Consider the following 26,168-nt stretch of genomic DNA (forward strand, 5'->3'; position numbering starts at 1 on the left):
GCTATAGTTTTAAAGGGTTTCTCTACCAGTTCTACCGCTAAGTCCACCTTACTACTCAGTAACGCAACCTCTATTCCACTCTTAATTATCTGGAATTCTTCTCCCTTTAAATATGACTCTACAAAGAGTTTAATTACATTGATCACTAAACCAGAAATACAGATTTATTTTTTTATTGCTTTTAAGTCCAACTAACTACTTTTACAGTTTTGTGAAAATGCTGAGGTGCCAGAATTCGGTCCTGTGGGAGTTTTTACATGCCAGTAAATTGATCGACATAGAGCTGATGAAGTTTTAGTACCTTCAAATACCACCGGACTAGGCTAGGATTGAACCTGCCAACTTGGGCTCAAAAAGCCAGCGCCTTAGTTATCTGAGTCATTCAGCCTGGCAAAATGCAGATCATTGAAGAGTTTAATTTAACTGATCTGTAAAGCAGATGTATAATACAAGGTCATATGAAAAAGTTCCCAGGAATTAGACTTCATTACACTTTATTTATGGACATAATTTAATTTCATTCCACTTCATGCACACTCTATGGTGTTCGTCAATACATGGAGTAAAGTAGATGTATAATACAAGGTCATATGAAAAAGTTTCCAGGAATTAGACTTCATTACACTTTATTTATGGACATAAATTAATTTCATTCCATTTCATGCACACTCTATGGTGTTTGTCAATACATGGAGTGTGATTTTCCTGTTAACATGCACTGTCTGTCTGATTTCCTTAATTTTATCAGTGAGGTTACAGATGTGGAAGGTCTCCAACTACATGGCTCATCTTTGATCATCACTTCCTTTGGTACCTCCTGTATCATTCACACTGAAATCATCATCATCATCATCATCATCATCATCATCATCATCAGCTTCTTCTTCTTCTTCTTCTTCTTCTTCTTCTTCTTCTTCTTCTTCTTCTTCTTCTTCTTCTTCTTCTTCTTCTTCTTCTTCTTCTTCTCTGTAGACTGACTGCAGTGCCCTTAATGTCTATGCAGCAGTTTTTCTACAGCCTGAACTTGAATTTGATCCTACATCTCTGCTCAAATTGCAACACACCCATATTCAGTCATGTCTTCTTTGATACCTCCTCAAGTTTTTTAAGACAGAAGTAGGGTCACCAACTTCGTACATTTACATTTTAGTGATTTCTGGGAATTATTTGATACTATTATGAATATGATTTGATTCTGAATATCATTAGAAACAAGATTTTTATTAGAATTCATGAAAATGACATGACTGTAACAACATGAAAAATTTCACACCATACCTCTGATATAGTAATCTATAAGTTTCATTTCCATATTGATGTTATGCACAAATACAGTGAGAAGAAGGCTTCCACCTAATCAATACTTATTTATTTAAAAAACTAAACATGTCTCATGTTTAATGATTGCATGATATATTATATCAACGGCTTACTTCTAAAACCTCGTATCTCTCAATGCACTTCATATCCATTTTCTTCCTTAAGACTGGTCACGCCTCCCAGCCACATACGGATGTACAGTCCCTCAGAACAATTTTCGTTGTGTTCATTTTCCTGTGGGAGAGTGAAAGGAAAATGAACCTTACATACATTAAACTGTAGGAGTGCTTAAATTCGCCATGAAAAGAACATCCCTACAATACGGTGTGGTGAGGTCCATTTTCCTTTACATATTAGCATAGGAAAATGAAAACTACAGAAAAGGTTCTGATGGATTGCATATAAATATGTGGCTGGGAGGCATGACCAGTCTTAAGGAATATAATGGGTAGGAAGAACATTGTAACATACGAGGTTTTAGAAGTAAGCCGACGATATGTGATTGTGTGACCAGCTGAAGATGACATAGAAAAGTCGAAACTGGTCCTGCAGTTTCAATTTTTAATAAATAAGTATTGATTAGGTGGAAGCCTTCTTCTCATTGTATTTGGTTATACCTCTGATAACATATACACAAAAATACTTTTTAAATAATTAACTTTACTTGTTTTATCCTTTGCTGTTTTAGTTTTTTTTTTAAAGAAGTTTAATGAAAACTTTAAAATCATAATGATTCTTCTTTGCTGAAACTTGTTACAGAAGTGATTAAAAAATCAATGTTCATACCGGCAACCAAAGGTGGTTTGAATATACGTAACAATCCCAGTAACGAATATCATGGTGGAGATGATGTGTCCTCTTGAAGGGTCATCTTCCTTCATACACAGTGCTGGTGTTAGTATGAATGGAATGGAGACAATGGCACCAATCATTGTGAGGTAATGCTGAAATGACAACAACAAAGCCCTAAAATGAAATAGTAAACCAGAAAAGATATATGCCATACTTTCATCAATTTTACTCTCGGATAATCTTTGTACCTCCTTCTTAAGTAACAGTTTCTAATATTTTTCTAACTTGTAAGAGATGAAGAGCTGATCATAAGGCCCAGCTGACTCAGGATATCCTCCACTTACTTGTATCTGGTTGCTCACTTCTTATCTTTCCTACCCAACCCTCCAAGATGATTAGCTTTTCCTCTCTTTTAACCTGGATAATACTGAGTGATTTATCCTTCGTGGGACCGCTCCAATGCAAAGTCAGCCGACCTCCGCAGTTCTCATCATACAAGTCTTGATACTACATTTGAAATCTGACTAGGGAGCCAGACGGGAGGAGGTCAATACAAGTTTAAGTACTCATTTGGCATAATACAGTGTATTTATTATGGCTCAATTCAAGTACCATACTTTTTCCCCAAAGAGTATTTATTTATGATTCATGACAAGCCTACAGAATTGGCTCATGTTGTACGGTGATTATTTTATGATAAAAATTCCTTCCAAGTAGAACTTTGATTCACAAATTGGTACGTAAATTTCATGAAACAGGAAGTATTCATGATAGAAAGCATAACCAGATACGTCCAGTACTTACAGAAGAAACTTTAGATAATATTGGACATGCTTTGAAATGTTCCCCTACAAAATCAATCTGACATCTTTCACAGTAATGAAAATGTTCTATTCCTCTGTTCGAACAGCTATAAAATTACTGAAAAGGGTGAGTACATTTGCCCTTCAAGTGTTTACGTGTTTATTATTATTAGTTATAACTTATGTGATAATTGCAGCTGTCGACTTGCTGACACCTGTTCACAAGTTCCATTTCCATACTGACTTTAAATATTTAAGATAAAATTCTAAAAGAATTTAATTGTATTACATCTATCTATTCAAAACAAGTTTGCCATTTAATAAAGGGTCTGTCTAAAAAGCTACATAGGACATGATTTGACCTAGCCTAGAGGTCATCTTCAGCTTAAAAAAGAACACAAAAATGAAGAACATATACAAAAACAGTGATACATTAAAAACTTGAGATAAAATACAATCAACAAATGCAATAAAAAATCTATGTTTAAAATGTTCATAGCTTCAATCTTGTAGATGAATCTAGTTGTAACAGGTGTGGGTCCAACTGTGTTTACCACAATTATTGGTTGGCTGGAGGAATACTTTAAAATTATGAAGACTGTCAAATGTTATCCGTTTGTCATGCTTCTGGAACAGAGTGAAGTTTTGAAATCCGTAAGTTGCTTCACAGTGAATAAAAGTATAGCCAGCATCTAAAAGTGAAACCAAAAAGCTGAGTGTGAGAATGAAAAATAGAGATTGAAAAACTGTCGCAAACATTATTCATTTCCTCTTTCCTCCAGCCCTGTGCTTGTATAGATCAAGTTGGGTCGGTGTTGACCTTCACACAGACTAGCGACCGCTCTGAGGGAGTGTTGGATAGGGAAAACAGCGGGTGAGAGGAGGGAGAGCGAGTAGAAGGATGGGAGGACGGACCAGTAATGCGTGTTGCGACAGAATTGTACGTTGCTTCAGATCTTTTTCGATTATTGTGTCAAACATGTACTATGTAGTTTTTTAGACAGACCATTTATTAAATGGCAAAGTTGTATTGAATAGGTGGACTTTAAACAATTCTTTTAGAATTCTTTTAGAATTTTATCTTAGACACCTGTTCACCATGGCTACCAGCTAGAACTATAGAATGTGTGGAGCAGTCCTGTGAAGGAAAACTTCCCTATATCAGGTTTGCAAAGTCTAAGAATTCTTTCATTTCACGTCACAACCTACCCATTAGCTGACATTGTCATTCTTTAGAACTCTGCTTCTAATTTTTTTTCTCCTGGCGAATTCCCATTTACTTGAAGTCAACACTACATATGACAAGATACCCTTCCTGATGCCACCCTCATGTAGAGGAATGTGTTGTGTATTTTTATGGTGGTTGGCAATGCAAGATGTGTGTAAATGAAGAAATGTAACTTATATTAAAGTGAAAACAAACACCCAGTCCCTGAGCCAGAGGAATTAATCAGGTTGGCTAAAATCCTCAGCCAGGAGGAGAACTGAGCTCAAACATAGCTGAACAGAAGGCTGACCATTCTTCCAAGGAGATAGAGCGCCCTTCTTCTTACTCCTACTTTTTAATTTTGTGAGGCACTGCCAGCCTGGTGCAGCCCTTGTAAGGCAGACTCTCTAATGAGGGTGGGCTACAAGCATATAGAGATGTGCACAGAAACTGAAGCTTGTAGACGGACAATGGATAACAATTAGTCTACTTCTTTGGAAGAATTGGATTCATTTATTGCTTTGTTATGCGCCTGTGGAGCTTATAAACTTACTAGTCTCACTGTAGACCATATGTGGTTACTTTTATGGGGCCCCCCTGACTTCAAGAAATAGGATCACAGAAATACTAAGGTTTGTAAAACTAGATCCACTCATTTGCAGACTGATAAATTTGCTTTGGTGTTTGCTATTTGGAGCGGATTTATTGAAAATTGTTATGGAGCACATGTCACCGCTGATGAACAACTCTTCCCCATACCAAAGCTTAGTGCAAATTTATTCAGTACATGGCCAACAAGCCTGATAAATTTGGCATAAAGTTCTGGTTACTAGTAGATGCTGATTATAAGTACATCTGCAATGGATTTCCTTATCTTGGGAAAGATGAAATGTGACCTGTCAATGAGTCACTGCTTGAAAATGTCATGATGAAATTCATGGACTGATACCTCAAGAAAGAAAGTAACATGTTCACTGATAACTTCTTTACACAAGTAAAGTTGGCTGAGGGATTGAGATGCAAACAAATACTGTTGGAACAAGCAATCGAATGAGGAAGGAAATCCTGGAGTCAATAAAAGCATCACGCATAAATCTATACGAGACTCTCGTACTTGAGAAAGACCACACTGCTCTCACAGTCCATCAAGGAAAAGCAAACAAGAATGTGTTTCTACTAACTGTGGCGTGGATGTAGTTGATCAAATGGCATGTAAATACTCTGCTAGGGCTGGATGCTGAAGGTGGCCTCTATATGTACTTTTCAGTATACTTGATCTAGCAGCAATAAATTCATAGATAGTCTACAAGGAAGTTATGGGACAGAGAATCTCTCAACATGATTATGTTCTCCAGGTAATACAAGAACTAAGATCTGATTTTGTGAAGACAAGATCTCTGTTGATTGAACTTCCTACACTTCAGCCTGAACCTCAGCCACAGGTCTGATATGCTAGTCATATATGACAACAATGTCAAGTGAATGCCAATTGTAAACAGAATAAAACCTCTGACACATGCTCTTCATGCAACAAAGTAGTCTGTGGAAAATATTTGCATAAGGTAATCACTTTCATAAGTTGCTTATCAAGTGCTTGAACAAGTCTGTAAACAAATAGACTGTTATTTCTATCATCTCATATGTTTTCATGAAGGCATTCAATAGCAAGTATGCCAACATATTTCATTATCCTACCTGTTAGAATTAAAGTAAAATGAACAATTGGTTTGCTTTATACACAATAAATTCCACTGGTTAACTAAGTTGTTTTAAAATATACTATCGAACATTCAGATCTTTCCCATCCCCTGGATGCTAGATACAACTATATCAGTAAGTAGCGACAGTCAAAATGACCACTTGTGGCCTTTATACGAATGAAGAAAATTTGCCTGTTGTAAAAACTACAATCACAACCAACCATATACTGTGTACATTTTATTTTCTTGAGCACTGTGAAAAAGAAGCCACTAGAAAAACTGTCAGTTAAAATGGGAAGAAATTACATCAGACCTCAACATACTCAGCAGCTTAACTACCTCAAGGTATTCATCATCAAATTGTCTCAACATTCAGATCTGAAAATATCTCCCCATTTGTATTTTGAAATGATAAAGCTGAATGAATAATAATAATATAAAAGTAATCTGATTATCTGCTATATGGTACAATGTCATGTGGCATGTATACTAAGTACAAAATATATAAAATACGGGATTTTAAAATTTTCTAAATATAGCAATGATTAGAATCACACTTCTCATAGATACATATACTGACACTCCCTCTAATATTCCCAGCCATTCTTCTGCTACAAGCACAAAAACTGGCAAAAATTTTAATTTGATGTGTACTGGTTACAAAACATGGTACCGTATAAAAAAAATATAAAAAGGGGAAAAATTTACAAAGTACATTCTTTTAATTTTATGCAGCATTTTACTTGGATTGAGGTGCTGTTCCAGAAAATTATTTTTCTTTTAGAGTATTTTTATTATAACATGTTTTGCAGTTCAGTAACAAAATTGTTTAGAATCCAAGCATAGTGTAAAAATATTAACAATGATGAAAACATAAGGAATTATTTTTAACACCCAGTACAAGTCCATGTGGTGATAGCTGAAGTAATATTCTGAGTTCCTGTAAATACTTATTCCAACTAAATCACTGATTTTATGTACAAGTCATCATCATTATCATCTCTTATCCAGCTCCTGCCGGGTCAGGGTATTTATGGCACTTTCCATCTTCCTCTTTCCTTCCACCATTCCTCTTCCACGTTCTTGTTCCAGTCTAAATTTCATCTTCTTATGCCACTCTTCACTGATTCAATACGCCTTATTCTAGGTCTTCCTCTTGCTCTCTTGTCCTCGCACTTTGCCTCCAGCATCTGTCTTGGAATTCTATTCTCCTCTATCTTCTTTACATGTCCAAACCACCTTAGTTTATTCTTTTCAACTCTCTCATTTAGCTTTCCTATCCCAACTTCCTTTGTAACATTGTTATTTCTCACTCTGTCTTTCCTATCATACTTCTTAAGAATTTTATCTCACTGGCTTGAATTCTACTCTCTTGCCTGATAGTCAAAGTGCAAGTCTCAGCTACATAAGTCAATATGGGTACATAGTACATTTTGTACATTATCTCTTTACTTTTCCTTGGTACTTCTTTGCTCCAAACAAGTTTTCTTACACTTTGGTAGAATGCATTGCTCTGCTGTACCATCCTGCTAATCTCCATGTCCACCCTAGCATTTTGCATTAATTCACTTCCTAGGTGTTTAAAGCTGTCCACAATTTCCTCAGGGTGGCGGATAGAGGGACTCTACAATTCAGTAGGGCTGGTGGAAATACCCAATATAACCCGCGGACCAACAGGCAGCCCAGTTCCTGGGCACTTTAAAATACTGGGACACTCTCTCTCCAGGGGTCACAAATATGGAGGGCCCAAGCCCAGGGTATGGGTGAAGACCCCAGCGGCATCAGTGGTGGAGAAGGTGGACTTCGGTACGGCATCGGTGGCAGAAGAGGGAAACTTGCAGCATCTGTACTCCAGAGGAACGGCCTAGAATAACACCCGCAAATAGGTATAAAATGCCTTTGGGAGTGGTGACCCCTCCATAATAATAGCCTATATATGGTATGGTACTACCATTTTTTATGTACAGGTATATAGATTATATAGTATGCAAGAGCTTACCTGAAGAGCCATGAAGATACATAGATACCATGGAGGAACATCATCTATACCATAAGTAATATTAGATTGTGCTGCCCTTTTATCATTCTTGTCTGGTATACCTCGCTCAGCATCGGTTGCCTCATGACCCACAGCCTGGCAGAAAAAGAGCAAGAATATTTCTTTAGAGGAGAGTAATATTAATGATTTATTACCATATGGCAATCCACAGCATTGATGCATATCTCTTTAATTTTTTCACAAGTTGCTATAGTTGCACCGACAAAGATAGGTCTTATATTATAATATATAATATTGTAATAATCAATACAGAACAATCGGCCAAAGAATGGTCAAAATCATAAATTCAAAGATAGGTCTTATGGCAACAATGCAATAGTTAGGAGTGGGAAGGAAGCAACTGTGGCCTTAATTAGGGTACAGCCCCAGTATTTGCCTGGTGTGAAAATGGGAAACCATCTTCAGGGCTGCTGATAGTGGGGTTCGAACTCACTATCTCCCAAATGCAAGCTCACAGCTGAATCAACAAATTTGACCATTTTTGGTTCAGTGATCCATATTGACTAAGCTTATAAAATATCACGGGTGATAGTTGGGTCCGTCCTGAATCGCTGACGAAGGGAGTGGTGTCTCCCGCAACATGTACGAGTCAAAATAATATTATAAGTTATGAATTTGATAATGTATGTATGTATGTATGTATGTACGTATGTATGTATGTATGTATGTATGTATGTATGTATGTATGTATGTATGTATGTATGTATGTATGTGTGTATGTATGTATGCATGTATGTATGTATGTATGCATGTATGTATGTATGTATGTATGTATGTATGTATGTATGTATGTATGTATGTATGTGCTAGAGTAATTTTGTTACTTTCATTGATCTGTCTCTGTCATATTCTTGGCTTTGACAATATGAAAGTGACTGAGGTATGAGTGATGCTAGTAATGCCATTCCTTTTGCAGCCAGTCCCTGCTATGAATGGTGTGAAAATATTGCTCATAGGGTCGGTTGGTGCATGCATTTCAGTGGGCTTGGCAGACTGATATGTAATAGCAACTTCTGGCTTGGTGAGGAAAGCAAGGGGAAACTACCTCACTCCTCATTTCCCTAGTACGCCTCTTCAGTGATGTCTAGGCCATCTATGACAGCTGATGGCAGAGCTGTTGAGGATCCAACCACCCTTAGGACTGAAGACTGAACATACATACATGTATGTATGTATGTATGTATGTATGTATGTATTGTTATGAATAAAACATTGTCTGTTTTAACAATCTAATTTATGTAAGATGGCCCAGTTAATACAGACACATACAATTATTCTTGAAAATAAATGACAACAGTTCACTAATTAGTGGCTATTTGTAAGTCTTCACAGCAGGTCTCCAGCACAACAGTCTTTATCTGGAATGGACAATCCTTCTATAATCTTGACTGAGAGCTCTCACCTTACTATGCACCAATCTCTTCACTCAGTAGTTCCCTTAACTGGGTTCGAATACAACTCTATTGACTATCACAACACATGACTACTGTTCACTTGGCTTTACTCCAAACAATACTGGTAACTTACACAGCCACACGACTGCTATACACTATCAACGTAATACAATTAACTCACAATCAGTGTGATTGCTCCACACACTGAACTACTCAACACATATCACTCGACAATAACACAACAACGACAACACTTGAACATTACTCTCTGATACACTACTCTAACAGTCCACCATGACAACACTCTCTGGACACTCCAGCACTTTACTACGATAACGCACTCTCTTTGAACACAAACATCTCTGTTCCAACAACTCTACACTGACTCCTACTCTTATATCCCTGGTGATGAAGTACTGGAATTGGCCTGCATTGATGGGTACATCCTGCTAGTTAAGAAGAAAATGGTCCATGTGGAATTTGTAGTCCTCGAAAAGGCATTTGACAGCATACCCCACGATATTTGAAACGAATTGCGCACATACAACCTCCCTGAAGCCTATATCGAGTGCACAAAACTTCTGTACTGCAATGGTAAAGGTGTGATCAGTTTTACAGCTGGAGAGTTATCATCCCTTTAACATCAGGGTAGGAGTTATCCAAGGCTCAGCTCTCTCCCACACTATCTTCTGTATGGATACAATAACTGATGATCTCCAGTCGCCTCACTCACGGTCTCTTTTATATGCTGATGATGTCATCCTTCGATCTAAGCGTGAAAACATGTCGAGTGGGTCGCTATCGATGTCCACGTTGCTGCTAAAACAAGAGCTGAACAGTGCATGCCCACAATGTCTCACTGTCTGGCTGAGTGCCTTATGTCTCACCATGATACAAATGATTTTGTTTTGTATGGATGTTTAACATGATGAGCAAGACACAGTGCGCTCTGTTTGATGCAATCAAGGTCACCTCTGCATCATTGCAGTGGACAGTGCATGTGTTTCATTTAATTGTGTTGAAGATGACAGGAATAAAGAAGCAAATAATTAATGTCAAATAATTAACGAGCCCACAATGTGGGACAAAAGAAATAATTATAATTATAATGCACATCTTTCCACAAAAAAAATAATAAATGGGAAAATAGGTTTTCAAGCTGGGAATTGCAGGTAAGGCAACAACTTTATTACTATGTGTCAGTAGCATAGCCAGGATTAGGCGATGTGGGGGGTTATAGTTACAAAATTATGATAGAACATAATGACGGTGCTTGTGCATGTCTGGTACGCGCATGCATTATAAGTACACTGATACAAGTGAATTATGATGATATTCAGATTGCAGTACACTACAAAATCTTACATTAAAATACAGAACAAGAATAATATGATCAAGGTCAACAGTTTTACAGTGAATGGTATGTTCAGTTTGCAATCTAAAAACCAATTTTTGAGGCTTCTTAGAAAATAGATTCAACAGATCTGTTCTTTTTACAATTGTGTGTCTGAATATTTATTATTTTTGGTTTGTTTATTGTTAGTTTCTGTTAATTTTGTTGTAAGAATATAAATTGTATAAATTGCAAGGATAACATTCGTATCCATGGCCCAAAGTCAAACTGTGACACAAAAGATGTGCTGGGGACTAGAAGTTGCCAGAAGTGGACAACAAGAAAAAACAGAGTGTCTGAGAAGTGGAGTGGAGTGGCGTGGCATGGAAAGCGGTGGATCGTCTGAAAGGGGCCTTAAAGTTCCAGGAAAAAAGTTCCATGCATTTTGCTGTCCTTGAACAACGATAGTTTGATCTGGTCATATGACAGTGTATGATAGTGAGCTAGGATAGGAGGGAGATCAATACCATCAAGGGCATAACCCTCCTCATCAATGATGAAAGTATAACACAACATTTTCGTCCACTCCACAAAACTGAACAGTTTGTTGATTCATTGGCGCGCTGTGGCCAGCAATGATAGCAATATACCTAGCATCCCACTCGGCCTGTTTGCGATAGTGTGAGTGACCCACTGTTATTAAGTACAGAGCTAGAACTACAAATACAGCCTCGACACCAATGGAATGATGCTTTAATAATCAGAAAACGGAATATATCGAAAGTGGGTCTTAAAACAATATTGATGAAACAATACTCAATACAATGAAGTTTAAATTCCTTGGTTAGGTTATTAGTTGTGAAGGAAATATCCTTCCCGATGTCCGTAGTAGGATAATTGTGGGATAGATGAAATGACAAGTCATCAGAGTTCTCTGCAATCAACCCATACACTTCAACAAAGATCTATCGAACATCCTAGTGCTCTCTATATAACAGAATATAGATCAAGCAACATCGAAACACAAACAAACACATCATAAATGATGGAGATGCGAATGCTACATTGGAGACTTGAGCTCACGCACTGGGTGTGAAGACAGTCCGGCCCCGTGGTGTAGGGGTAGCGTGCCTGCCTCTCACTCGGAGGCCCCGGGTTCGATTCCCGACCAGGTCAGGGATTTTTACCTGGACCTGAGGGCTGGTTCGAGGTCCACTCAGCCTACGTGATTAGAATTGAGGAGCTATCTGACAGTGAGATAGCGGCCCCGGTCTAGAAAGCCAAGAATAACGACCGAGAGGATTCGTCGTGCTGACCACACGACACCTCGTAATCTGCAGGCCTCCGGGCTGAGCAGCGGTCGCTTGGTAGGCCAAGGCCCTTCAAGGGCTGTAGTGCCATGGGGTTTGGTTTGGGTGTGAAGACAGTTGTGGAAAAAATGAGCGAGGCGGGGCACATTGTTAGAAGCCCAACTGATTTGGTTGCTAATACATTAGATATGGGCAGAATATAAACAACAGTTATTTTGGAACTATTCCAGACTCGGAACTGTTCTTAAAGTGAACAGTACACCACAACTTCAATTTATCATGCCAAGTTCACCAAGAAGTGGTTTCAAAGTAAATGTGTTAATGTAATGGAGTGGCCAGCCATTTCCCCAGACCTTAACCCTATGTGGAAAACTTGTGCAGAATTCTTTGCAGGACTGTATGTCAAGGATAAAAGCAGTGTGTTAAAGAATTGAAGGCATGGAGGAAGATTAATATTTCTATGTTGCAAAACCTTGTGGAGGGTATTGGTGATGTATACTTCAGGTAGTTGTGAAAAAGGACTCATTGACAGGGTATCTCATCATCTTGCAACTACAGTTACTTTTGTATATTCTGTCAAGATTATAAAATTTTGTTGCAAGTAAATTAACACACATTTTGTTTGTAGCCTATATTATTTCACCAAGAACATTTTCATTAGACGATCTTATCATTTTTCAAAGCATCTTATTTTTTCAGATACAGTTAATATTGACAGAATTGCTTTATTCCAAAATGTCCAAAATATTCATCCTTTCTACTGATTGTTTGCAACACTTTTTGACGTTATTTATCTTTTGGTGTTGTCTGATTCCCTCTATCGATATTACACAGATTTCACAATCCTAAACCTTGTACAGGAAGAAAGACGTGTGGGAGGGAATAGGCATGTTTAAATCTTGATGCCGGGCTGAGTAATAGGACGGTCGAGCACTGGCCTTCTGAGCCCAACTTGGCAGGTTCGATCCTGGCTCAGTCTGGTGGTATTTGAAGGTGCTCACATACGTCAGCCTCATGTCGGTAGATTTAATGGCTCGTAAAAGAACTCCAGCACAAAATTCCGGCACCTCTGCGTCTCCCAAAACCGTAAAAATAGTTAGTGGGACGTAAGAACCAATAACATTAATAATTAAATCTTACTTCTTACGTTTTTTGTTCTGGAGGGAATCGGGAACAAAAATTGATGATCTCACGTATATTGCGGCCCCACCAGCAAATAACCGGCAAAGCGTAAATTGCGGCTGCACCGAAAAATCAAACTAAGTACACTGCAGCCCGCTATCAAAACAACTCCTAAACTGCCGGAGCCTGCAAAACCTTTGCTGCGGTTTATCGTCGAGGAAAAAGGCATAGTGCTAGATGTAAGCTGACAGTGTTCACGATGTCACGTTTAACGCTTCAAAAGCTGCAAATGTGACTTTTGGTGACAAGGTCAAGTATTTTTTTTTTCTATTCCCCTACTAAACAATGAAGCACCACGCTACATGATTAACACTTCTTGTATGGCAAAAGGTAAAAAGTGAAAGGTACATTCAACCACATAAAAATTGGCTGACCGAGCTCGATAGCTGCAATCGCTTAAGTGCGGCCAGTATCCAGTATTCGGGAGATAGTGACTTCGAACCCCACTGTCGGCAGCCCTGAAGATGGTTTTACATGGTATCAGTCTACCTACACTTATCTCATTAAACTTAACTACAAACGATCGGTAGATCAACGTCTCACATAAATAATGTGGATAACGAAAAATGAAAATAAAATATATATTAACAGCTGACGAAACCGCATTCGTAGTGTAAATCCTACATAAATCAACTAAGTGTCAACACACGTCACTTTCATAATGTCGGACACCCGAACAGTAAATCTTAAAGTAAAGAAAAGTGAATAAAAGAAGAAAGTTCTTCGACTTGAACACGCGCGACTAAGCAGTAATGGTCAGTCTCCATTAGCCTGGTTTCCACGTGGGACAACCCTTACAGTCATGACGCTACGGATGCATTACTATTACGAGAGCACCCTCAGGCTAGTAAGAATTATGCCGAAACATGGCCTGAATAGTACCTGCTAATATCTTTCACATTCGTATCCACCACTGCAAACACTAACATCGTACAAGTCGATTCGCAAAAATGCCTAACCTGTAATTTGGCTACGTACAGACGACATCTTAATCCTGTCGTTGAGCCAACGTTACTGTGTCTACTCATCCTTAAGTTATATAATACACGCAGCATCCTAAATTTATCGTTGAGCCAACGTTATGGTATCTACACATCATTCATACTGCCAGGCGAAATCGAAATTTTAATACAATGTCCGAATAATTCAATCTGACCCTCGTTGAAACTCTAACACATGAAGTGAAATTCGCTACCTACAAAAATGAACTCGAACCTGGAAATATTACTGTATTTCATGATAATATCTTTGAAAAATAGTTTTAATTTAGAGGCTTGCCAAATTATGTATTTTGCATATGTCCATCCCATACTAACCTATGGAATCATTTACTGGGGGAATTCACGATATAGCGAAGTCATCTTTAAGTAACAAAAGAAAATAATTAGAGGAATGGCCGGTGTCGGCAGGAGGACAAGCTGCAAGAAATACTTTAAACTCTATTTTATTTTACCATTGCCTAGCTTTTATATCTTCCATACACTTGTATATATGAAGGAGAATGTAAACAGTTACACCATAAACTCTGATGTACATAGGTATAATACTAGAAATAGACACAGTCTGCACATAGAACCACACAAAACTAAGCTATATGAGTCAAGTTTGAGTTATGCAGGAGTACATTTATTTAATAAATTACCAGACTACATTAAGCAGATAAAACCATGTTCAAAATTTAAGAATTATTCAAATTTGTTTCTAACCATTGTTTTTATTCTATTGAAGAATACTTAGCTCTTGAAAATTAACTTATGTATCACTTTTTTTTTAATCTGTGCCTCTATACCACATTGTATATTTCTCTTTATTTACCATGGCATGTATATTACTGTTTTATCCTTTATTACTGTAAATATGATTATTGACGTGTCCTGTGTCGCTGTATGATCAGTTGGGCGAAATACAATACAATACAATACAATACAATACAATACAATACAATCTATTTCCTTCAATAAAGCGTGAAATCGAAATTAAACAACATGTCCGAATAGTTTAATCTATTCCTCAATACAATCTCAACACATGCAGTGAAGTTTGCTAAATAAAAATAAACTCAATTCTCGTTTGATATTACGTAATATCACTGAAAACAAAAATCACTACCATCATGATATTCACGGCATAACTCGAGTGTGAGGCTCCAAACTGGCCTTCCATATTAACACTCCAAACAGGTATCACCGTGAACTGTCCACTGAAGTAACTCCCCATCCAGCTACTCAAGCTGAACCCTTATTCTAATAAAAATTCATTTTTCACACCCGCAATGTTTCTAGTCAGCGATCCTTCGTCTCGTAAAGATACAAAATAGAATTCTATTTAGTATAATCAAGTATTATCTTGACCGTGTATCAGAATGTATTTTGTGCGTGAGGTAGGCTATCACAAAATGCATTTCGCTGGTATCAAATAGAATAGTCACTTAGACTTAATTGCCGTTACCTACGGTCTTACGTAAAATAGTAATCATGGGGGAACAGCAACTTTTACTTAAAATATGCGTTACAACACGCTCACTTGGGTTTGACAGCCTTTATATTCATCAATCGTTCTGGATCGCTACAGGACATCGTCCCTCTTATACAGCCTGTCTCAGAAATATTACATCTCAACCTATACGCCATGTCACAAAAATTCCTTTCCGTCGAAATACAGGGCTTCTTATCCCCGGCATCCTGCTTTTTCTATATCACTCATAAAATACAGGCTTCCTCTGCCTTTGAAACTTTTAATACAAGGCGTTACAACACGCTCACTTGGTTTTGACAACCTTTATATTCATCAATCGTTCTGGATTTCTACGGGACATCGTTCCTCTTATACAGCCTGTCTTAGAAATATTACATCTCAACCTACACACCATGTCACAAAAATTCCTCTACGTCGAAATACAGGGCCTCTTATCCTCCGCATCCTGCTTATTCTACATCACTAATAAAATACAGGCTTACTCTACCGTTAACATCTTCCTTATTGTTATTATTATTATTATTATTATTATTATTATTATTATTATTATTATTATGATTATTATTAATTATTATTAATGGATAATTTGATATTTGATTTTATCAAACTCATAACGTTCATTTTATCGTTGTCATTATCGTAACTTTTACTGGTCCGAACATTATTTCAATGATTTTCACTGCAATATATAACTTCACTTTTAAAAAAATAAGAAATTTAAACACATTTTAAGAACTTTAAACATGGTATAAAGTCTCGCGGGCTGACATAAATACTAGATCATTCGCATCTACAATGAAATAACGATAAAACACTTCCTCATCATCACAATATACTTGATTACACACGCCACATATACAACGCGATGTTATGATTTATTAATTGATTAATTAAAAAAGGGACGAGCATTTACATCTCTAACTACAAAACATAAAATTTAAATTAGACAGACCTGCAATTGTAGTCGTTTAGGGTGGCATTATCTCGGCTTCATCTTGTGCCAGCCACCTCCAATTTAGCCCTTCATAATTGCAGGACACATTCTTCTCTTAAACATTACCTTATAAATACACAAATTTTACACTTGGCTTGAAGCAACACACGTTAAATAAATTATTCTATACCCATATAACAATTAAACCGCCTCGCTTCGCGTCGAGAACTCGACTAATACAGTTTGTGGAGATCTCCAACTCCTTCTTCTCCAGATGTTCCACAGGTGTAACTGACCGTGAGATACAAGCTTATCATGGCGAACCCACGACAGTTCTCCCTTATCGATTACCAAAAATAAAAATGTCCACAATAGTTCACAAGAGCTATCTATGAATCTGCTGTCTCCCTACGCAGAAGTTCAGGAATCCTACAATTATTTAACTTATGATTTTCTCCCCCAGCGGGATGGATGTCGTAACTACAATGTGTCAATAGCTTTGTCTTCGTTCACCATTTACCACTTGGTAAAATATTCATCCCGCAAGCGAACTGGCTATAGAGATTCTACATGTCTATTTCGCCCACTTTAAGTCTACTTCTTAATGTTGCCTGACGTAGGTTCACGCTCTGGGAACATAGAATGGTTGGTTGAAGAGGAGGTATTTAAGCCTTTTCTAGGGAAGTTCTGCTTGGCGTTATCTACTGTGGTGCAATCATTCCAATTGACGACCACTGGACCGATTTCTTCGAGACTCACTCCAGAGATTCCACCTATTTTCCCAGTCATGATGGTTTGTTTGCTGATTTTTCCTGTTATTTTAACGGGTGTAATTAATTAATTTCATGCAGGAGAATTCTCGCGTATTTGTACAGTATATCCTTGACACGTGCTTCCTTCTCGGCCAACATAGATGCCAACTTCTCTCCGAACCTAATTAAACTCATTTGAGCCCTGTGAACTTCAGCTTCATCAGATATTTCCCAAAATTCTTAATTATTTATTTCTTTGTTGATGCCACGGCCGAAATCTCTCGCAATGAGGGTTATTATCCAGAATTGCATTGTTAATTACGCAAGGTCTTCCAAAAGGTTCCGACCTCATTCAAATGTCCGGTGGCTCGCTCCCCACTGTGAATTGTTACGCCACAGAACGCGAGATGAGCTTGCAATAAAAAATATGGTTGCACTCCATCTTGTAGTTGAAATTTTTAGCAAGGTAGAATTATGGGTTCAATGCCTGTTATAATACTTAAACATAAGTAAAATTTTCGGATGGCTAACTTTTGACGGATAATTTTAACTTGCGTTAAAATTTAACAAAATAACACTTTGACAATTATCGAAGGTAACTTTTTAATCAGCGAATTAACAAATAAAAAGTTAACTTTTTAATTAACTTTATCCAACTCTGCCTACACCGTCAATGAACTAGAACAAGCATTGTCAACCGGCCTGTAGGTTTGTTTTGTACATCGCGTCAACGGTTGGGCAGCAGTGTTTAGTACATGAGGGCAGAGACAACTCAATCAATACTGGTGCGTACTTACGCTTAGACTCGCATTACTCCGGTATCCAACAATTTGGATTCATATAATTTGGATCAAAGAAATTTGATAATCTTTGATAAAATAGCTTGGATGAAAACCATCTTGGATCAGTCTTTGACGAGTTTCTCCATGTTATATTTGATCAAAGATTTCGTGATAAAGGGGAACGATAACCTGGTAAAAATGGCCAATAAGTAAATTGGAGCGTCGCTGCAGTATTCTATGAGGAGAAAGACTTGCTGTACAGTATGACACGGAGTCTAAGCATTATAACACAGAGAGTTGCGATTAAAGAAGTACAGCGATATTACAAATTAACTTAAGGGTCATTACGGTTGAAGATGTAAAAAAAAAAAATGTTCCCAGGACTCAATATTTGGCTGAAAAGATTAAGTTAATTTCTGACATTGTTACATTTTTATTATCTATGCCTAGTGAATCTTAGTGTTAGAATTGCAACCATAAAACATAATAGTCCGCTTCTGTGGTGTAGTGGTTAGTGTGATTTGCTGCCAACCCCGGAGGCCCGGGTTCGATTCCGGGCTCTGCCACGAAATTTGAAAAGTGGTAAGAGAGCTGGAACGGGATCCACTCAGCCACGGGAGGTCAAATGAGTAGAGGTGGGTTCTGTTCCATCTCAGCGATCCTGGAAGTGGTTTTCCGTGGTTTCCCACTTCTCCTCCAGGCAAATGTCGGGATGGTACCTAACTTAAGGCCACGGTCGCTTCCTTTCCTCTTCCTTGTCTGTCCCTTCCAATCTCCCCATCCCCATGCAAGGCCCCTGTTCAGCATAGCAGGTGAGGCCGCATGGGCGGGGTACTGGTCATCCTCCCAAGTTGTATCCCCCGACCCAGCGTCTGAAGCTGAAGGACACTGCTCTTGAGACGGTAGAGGTGGGATCCCTCGCTGAGCCCGAGGGAAAAACTGATCCTAAAGGGTAAACAGATAAAGAAGAAGAAGAAAACATACAGTAATATCAGCGATACCCTCATCTTGTCAACCAAGTATTAGGTCCCAAGAACGTTTATTTTTCTCACATCTTCAATCGTAATTCCCGGAATACGTGCAATATATTGTATGTACACTGAAAATAATGGAAATTGCAACACCCAGAAGGAGTGGTGCTACGTTGCTACACTTGAGCATGCAGGACGAGTGGTCAGTTGTGCTTCGATGATTACACTTTCAGGTCCCTCTGACCGCAAGTTTGGACAACAATCAATACAGGATGTGCCCACCACGAGCTGCAATACATTGATGAATTCGTCGGGCCATCCGAATGATGCGGCATTTCTCTCTCACAATTGCCTGTCGCGCTGGGCCTGTGCCAGGTCTACGAGTGTGTGTACCTTAATTTGACCACTGCTGCCATACACGTTGTACCGTAGATGCCTGTCGGCCAACACGTGCAGCGACAGTCCTTAGCGATAATCCAGCCTCACACAGCCCAATTATCCGAGCCCTCTCAAAGGCGACAGTTGTTGATAGCGTGCTCTTCACTGTCGTCGAGGCATGTTTGACGGGGAACACTTCACTGTACAGACTGCAAGTCAACTACGCTACACCAGAGTCCGTATACTGGAGTTGATTCCTCCGTGACCAATCACGTGGAGAGACCTGTAGCAACAATCCAATGGGTCTGAAACTTAAATGATCGTTTACATACCTACATGGCATCGTTCCATATCTTGAAAATCAACACAAACGACCAATGCCTTCATGGTGTTGCAATTTCCATTTTCTTAAGTGTATATTTGGACGTGCTGAAGTGGCAAGAAAACGAAGAGTTAATGTCAGCCGCTATTCTAAACATATAGCATTTCTCAAATAGGTATTTTGCTTCACCACTAACTTCTGAAATGTGTCCGTATCCATTCTTGGTATCTCCGGTATGATTCCGGACTTTTCAAATTGTCCAGCTCCATGGCTAAATGGTTAGCGCGCTGGCCTCTGGTCACAGGGATCCCGGGTTCGATTCCCGACAGGGTCGGGAATTTTAACCATAAGTGGTTAATTCTTCTGGCACGGGGACTGGGTGTATGTGTCGTCTTCATTATAATTACAAATCACAAGACCTGCACCTGGCGAGCCGAAGTCCTCGGACACATCCCGGCACTAAAAGCCATACGCTATTTAATTTCATACTTTTTCAGATTAATTGATTATTGTATTCTCAATTCCCATCGACCTTCTCCTCGCAACCCATGACCTCACCCAAAATTTCAGACTTTTCTTAATAGTAGTGCTATAATTAATACTGCAAATGCACTTGCAACCAGAACGGGTGCTTGCTCAGAATCCATTTTGGTTTACACAGCCTTCTGAGAAAGAAGACTACGGAGTTTGTCCAAGATATTTGTTGTAGTGTAATTTCATATCTTTGATTACAACAGGGCGTCAAACATTGATCAAATTATTTGATCAAAGTTGTTATCCAAGTTCTCTGAGAGTGTAATACCGGCACAGGCGAGTAACGACAATTGAGTTGATAGTTCCGGAACTAAAACAACACGTTATCAGATTCTATCAAATCATACTTTTTAAAGGTGTGAAGGTGTGTAAAACATATAAAATATTTGCACTGGTGGCCCATGAAAGTATCACCGAGCTCGATAGCTGCAGTCGCTTAAGTGCGGCCAGTATCCAGCAATCGGGAGATAGTGGGTTCGATCCCCACTGTCGGCAGCCCTGAAGATGGTTTTCCGTGGTTTCCCATTTTCACACCAGGCAAATGCCGGGGCTGTACCTTAATTAAGGCCACGGCCACTTCCACTTCCTAGGCCTTTCATATCCCATCGTCGCCAGGAGCCCCGATATGAACCCTATCAAGCATATCTGGGATGTCCTGGAACGCAAACGCAGGCTCCGTGCCATGGATCCTGCACCCACGAACAGACCAGGATTGGCGGCCGCTCTGCAAACGATTTGGTGTCAGCTGCGTCCAGAGAACTACCAGAGACTTGTCGACTCACTTCCACGGCGTCTCACTGCAGTTCTCAGGGGCAGAGGAGGCCCCACACGCTATTAGGTGACTATCCCATAACATTTGCTAAGTCAGTGTATTTCGTACTAGTGGGTGATTAAACATTGTTTATCATTATCACCAATCATCAATGCTCTGCATTTTGAGCTGTCGCCCAGGTGGAGGATTTCCTATAAATTGTTTACCTATCTTGTTTTAACGTTTTCAAAGAACATGAAAATTTATTGAACATTTCCCTTGATCATTATTGCAATCCCTTACTCCTCATCCTATAAGCGAATATTTGCCCCAATTTGCCCTCTTGAATTCCAACTTGATCTTCATTTTATGATCTTTCCTACTTTAAAAGCTCCGCTCCTGCAGTCGCTTAAGTGCGGCCAGTATCCAGTATTCGGGAGATAGTAGGTTCGAACCCCAATGTCGGCAGCCCTGAAAATGGTTTTCCGTGGTTTCCCATTTTCACACCAGACAAATGCTGGGGCTGTACCTTAATTAAGGCCACGGCCGCTTCCTTCCAACTCCTAGCCCTTTCTCGTCCCATCGTCGCCATAAGACCTATCTGTGTCGGTGCGACGTAAAGCAACTAGCACAAAAAAAAAACAAAAAAAAAAAAAAAAGCTCCGCTCAAGCTTATGCGTCTCTTAATGTCATTCCACGCTAACTTTCCATTGACAGCTCGAAACTTACCACGTAGTCGAGCATCTCGGCTCCTTACCCCCAAGTCCTTCCAGCAACGTTTGCATCAAAACACTACTCTTTTGTCCGATATCACCCAGAACAAATCCAATGCTTTCTTGTGGATCTTTTCCAGTTCTCGTATCAAGTACCGGTAGTCTAGGTTTGGGTCCCATACACTGAAACCATACTCTAATTCGGGTCTGTCCGGCTCCATAGCTAAATGGTTAGCGTGCTGGCCTTTGGTCACAGGGTTCCCGGGTTCGATTCCCGGCGGGGTCGGGAAGTTTAACCATTATTGGTTAATTTCACTGGCACAGGGACCTGCTTGTCATCCTCATCACGACAAGCAGGTCGCCTACGGGAGACAAATCAAAAGACTTGTCCTCGGACACTCCCGGCACTAAAAGCCATACGCCATTTCCTTTTTCTTTCATTGGGGTCTTACCAGAGACTAGCAGGTTTAAAATATTGCAACAGATAATGCAAATCATAGAGAAGTTTCCAGGATGTGAGTGGTGGTGATGGTGGTGATTGTTGTTATAAGAGGAAGTACAACTAGGCAACCATCCCTATATACACTAATCAGAGAGAAAAAATGGAAGGGATCCGACACTTCGAAAAATGAAGGTATCGGCCAAAGAAAGACAGCGACTACAAAGGGCGTGAAAATAAGAAACTTCCTAGCCCTCTTCCAGGATGTGAAAGGGTGGAATGAGTGACAGAAGGCCTTGTTAGACTGATCAGCCATGAAGAGGTATAGTGGAGAAAAAGGAAGAGAGAGAGAGAGGGAGTTCTGGAACTGACGAAACACAGTCACCATTTTACTTTTTATCCACAGGCCTTGGCATTGAATGCAGCAATCGTGCTGACGCAATATTTTGTAGATTATATCGTAAAAGGCACGACCAGTTTACGAAGGTCAAGAACTGTAACAACCAGGTAATTACCGCCAAACGCTGGCCTACACTTGGTATCTATTAACAATGTCCCACTGTCTTGGTCAAATAAAGGTAAATATCTAGGTCTAATTATGGACTGTGGCTTGACCTGGAGGCAGAATATAGAATAAGCCTTACAGCGAGCCGCGGTACGGGTGGCAGCCCTGAGACCTCTGCTATAACAGATGTATCTCTAGCAGCGTCAAGAGAAACCTGTATTTAGCAGGGCCTTCTGTACGGCTGGGAGGCAAGGTGTTATATTCCGAAAACTCACGGGTCAAAACTATAGACTTTTCAAAACAAAACCCTCCGAAGAATGACTAAAGCTCCACTCCTGAGGTCTAATAAAAAGATACGAACCGAACTTCGTATTCCGCTTATTAGATCTCAGATAAATAACATACCATGGGTAAAGCCCCATTCACAATGCAAACGTAACGTAACGTAAACTTAAAATTAACGTTAACTTAGAAGTTACCGGCCATCTTTTCTAATGGATCCATTCACAATGCGCCGACGTAAACTTAACTGCGAATCCGTAAAATTAAGGGATTGCAAACTCCAAGCTCTTGCGGTTAATTTTACGTTAACTTTAAGAACCAGCCAATCAGAGCAGAGGTAAACACTGTGTGTTGTGCACGATATAATGACTTCTTTCGACGAAACACTTGTAATTCTCTTTCAAAATAATCTTTGTGTATAGGCTATGTATGATAGAAGGAAAAAGAATTACAAATACGCTGTAGGCTACCGAAAAATAATTGGTGGAAATTAATATCCTGTAGTAATGAAATCTGACAATAAATGGCGGGAGACAAGCTCGCAGCGCTGGCAAACGGACGAGAGAGAATCCCTGTCATAAATAAAACAGTGTCCCTGTATATTTCTTAACATTATGACGGACTACTATTTTACGAAAACGATATCATCCGAACAAATAGATCCAAACATCTCATCAGGGTGTGGTAGATAGAGTCATAGATGTCGGTAAAGGAGACCTTACATTTCTTTTTATTACAAAAGGGGACGCAAATCGTAAGAAAGGCAAACAGTTCAGGTTTCATCCGCATGTCCAAAACGAACTGATGAGGGTCATTTCTTACAGTAGATTACCGAAATCGCTCTGAGATAACCTTTGATTCAAGGGATGAACCCATTTTCTGCACCGTTGTTTACATCGCCTTTTTCAGGTACCGTAGGCCTACACAGCTCCCAGGAGCAAAGCAATAGATGTTTGAAGTAATATGAATTCCGCTACCACGTTGTTTGATTCCAACGAAGTACTGAATTATAAAACTGCGAGATAGCCCAAAACCTGACTTCCGTACTAAATAACATGGCAGTGTTTTGATTGGCTGCTGTGTACTCTTTACGTTAATGTTACGTTCCTCCATTGTGAATACCACAAATTTTACGTTAATTTTACGGTTACGTTACGTCGTTAAGTTTACGGTTACGTTTGCATTGTGAATGGGGCCTAAGTCTAGAATCCTCCTCAGTCAATCTATCGATTCGGGCATCCTACTCTTAAAACAGATCATGAGGACAAAGAAGCCGAACACTCGTTTCAAACATCGTGGCCCTTGGCTAACTTACGACCTGTTTTAACTGATTACCTCCCCACTTCTCGGCGATTTTGAATTAAATCACTCAATTGGGAACATGCATCATTTTCAAAAATATTTTTTTTTGAAAAGTACACCAATGAAATAGTACGTAAACGTATTACATTGTGGTATGTTGCCTTGTTTTCTACCATTAAAAAAATATTTAATAGTGCCTTTCCGCAAGACGAGTGAAACGGCCTCTGACGTAAGCGGCGCGCTGTGACGTCACGATCCAGTACCGCATGGAGCTCTATCAGCCGTTGTGCATCAGCCGTTGCTAAAAGCCGATTGTTTATTATTCACGATCGCGAATAACTTCGAAATGACAGAAGAAAGGTTCGAAACAGCACAGTCAGACAATCTACCATGTGTAGATGTCATCATTCTTGAAAAATGTGACTTTTGTGGCCGCAGAAATTCGCGGATAACAAGCAAGTTTGTAAGTGGCGTCTTTTATATACGTGCAATGTACTGTAACCCATAGTATTAGGATAACAACGAACCGGGATAGATATCACATCACTTTCAACATTTCCTTCTAGACTGATTCCCCTATTAAAGAAGAACATTACATTTTCGGGCTTTCAACATTAGTAAAGTAAGAAATCGGATTTCAGCACTAACATAAACATATAGGTAGCATTATAGTACTAGTCCGCTTCTGTGGTGTAGTGGTTAATGTGTGCCACTCCCGGAGGCCCGGTTTCGATTCCCGGCTCTGCCATGAAAGTTGAAAACAAATAGTACGAGGACTGGAACGGGGTCTACTCAGCCTCGGGAGGTCAACTGAGTAGAAGGGTTTCGAATCCCACCTCAGCCATCCTCGAAGTGGTTTTTCGTATTTTCCTACTTCTCCTCCAGGCACCTAAGGCCACGGCCGTTTCCTTCCCTCTTCCTTGCCTATCCCTTCCGATCCTCCCATCCTCCAACAAGGCCCCTGTTGAGCATAACAGGTGAGGCCGCCTGGGCGAGGTAATGGCCCTCCTCACCAGTTTCATCCCATACTCAAAGTCTCACGTTCCAGGACACTGCCCTTGAAGTGGTAGAGGTGAAATCCCTCGCTGAGTCCGAGAGAAAACCAACCCTGAAGGATACACTGATTAAGAAAGAAAGAAAGAAAGAAAGAAAGAAAGAAAGAAAGAAAGAAAGAAAGATCATAGTACTATAGGGCTATAATCTATCATTCCCAAAAAATATATATATTTATGGTTGGGACAACTGGCCTACCCACTTCCAGGGCCCATGAAAGATAATTAAATATCTTTGTGGAGGGAAAAAGTTAAACATGATAAAGATAAATATGACTTCATCTAGTTTTCACAAGTCGGGCTGAGTGGTTCAGACTGTTGAGGTGCTGGCCTTCTGACCCCAACTTGGCAGGTTCGATCCTGGTTCAGTCCGGTGGTAGTTGAAGGTGCTCAAATACGTCAGCCTCGTGTCGGTAGATTTACTGGCACGTAAAAGAGCTCCTGCAGGACTAAATTCCTGCACATCGGCGTCTCCGAAAATCGTAGAAGTAGTTAGCGGGGCGTGAAGCCAATAACATTAATTACATTTGGCTTTTAACAAGCTGAGCATATCAGGAAAGAAAAGTGTCCCGGTGACATTTTAGTCGCTCAATAAGGAATGTCTTTGGGTGCTGTGACTTACTTTTTTTTGCTTTACGTCACACCGTCACATATAGGTCTTATGGCGACGATGGGACAGGAAAGGCCTAGGAATGGGAACAAAGCGGCCGTGGCCTTAGGTACAGCCTCAGCACTTGCCTGGTGTGAAAATGGGAAACCACGGAAAACCATCTTCAGGGCTGCCGGCAGTGGGGTTCAAAACCCACTATCTCCCGGATGCGAGCTCACAGCTGCGCGCTCCTAACCGCACGGCCAACTCGCGCGGTATTTTTACCC

The 26,168-nt window shown here is 39.6% G+C and overlaps 1 protein-coding gene across 3 annotated transcripts in view; it reads right to left on the reverse strand.

Annotated features, from left to right (window-relative positions):
* LOC136877291 (solute carrier family 23 member 2) overlaps positions 1-26,168 on the reverse strand; it is a 153,525-nt gene that overhangs the window by 79,009 nt on the left and 48,348 nt on the right. For all 3 annotated transcript variants that reach the window (XR_010860749.2, XM_067151219.2, XM_067151221.2), the window contains exons 2-3: positions 7,822-7,956; positions 2,107-2,264 (exon numbers count right to left, since the gene is read on the reverse strand). Coding sequence is in view for 2 of the 3 variants with exons in the window: in XM_067151219.2 (XP_067007320.1) it covers positions 2,107-2,264; positions 7,822-7,956 (293 nt within the window). In the remaining variant the exon portion in view is untranslated. The remainder of the gene's footprint in view (positions 1-2,106; positions 2,265-7,821; positions 7,957-26,168) is intronic.

This window comes from Anabrus simplex, chromosome 7 (assembly GCF_040414725.1).
Source record: "Anabrus simplex isolate iqAnaSimp1 chromosome 7, ASM4041472v1, whole genome shotgun sequence".
In the NCBI taxonomy this organism is placed as follows: domain Eukaryota; kingdom Metazoa; phylum Arthropoda; class Insecta; order Orthoptera; family Tettigoniidae; genus Anabrus; species Anabrus simplex.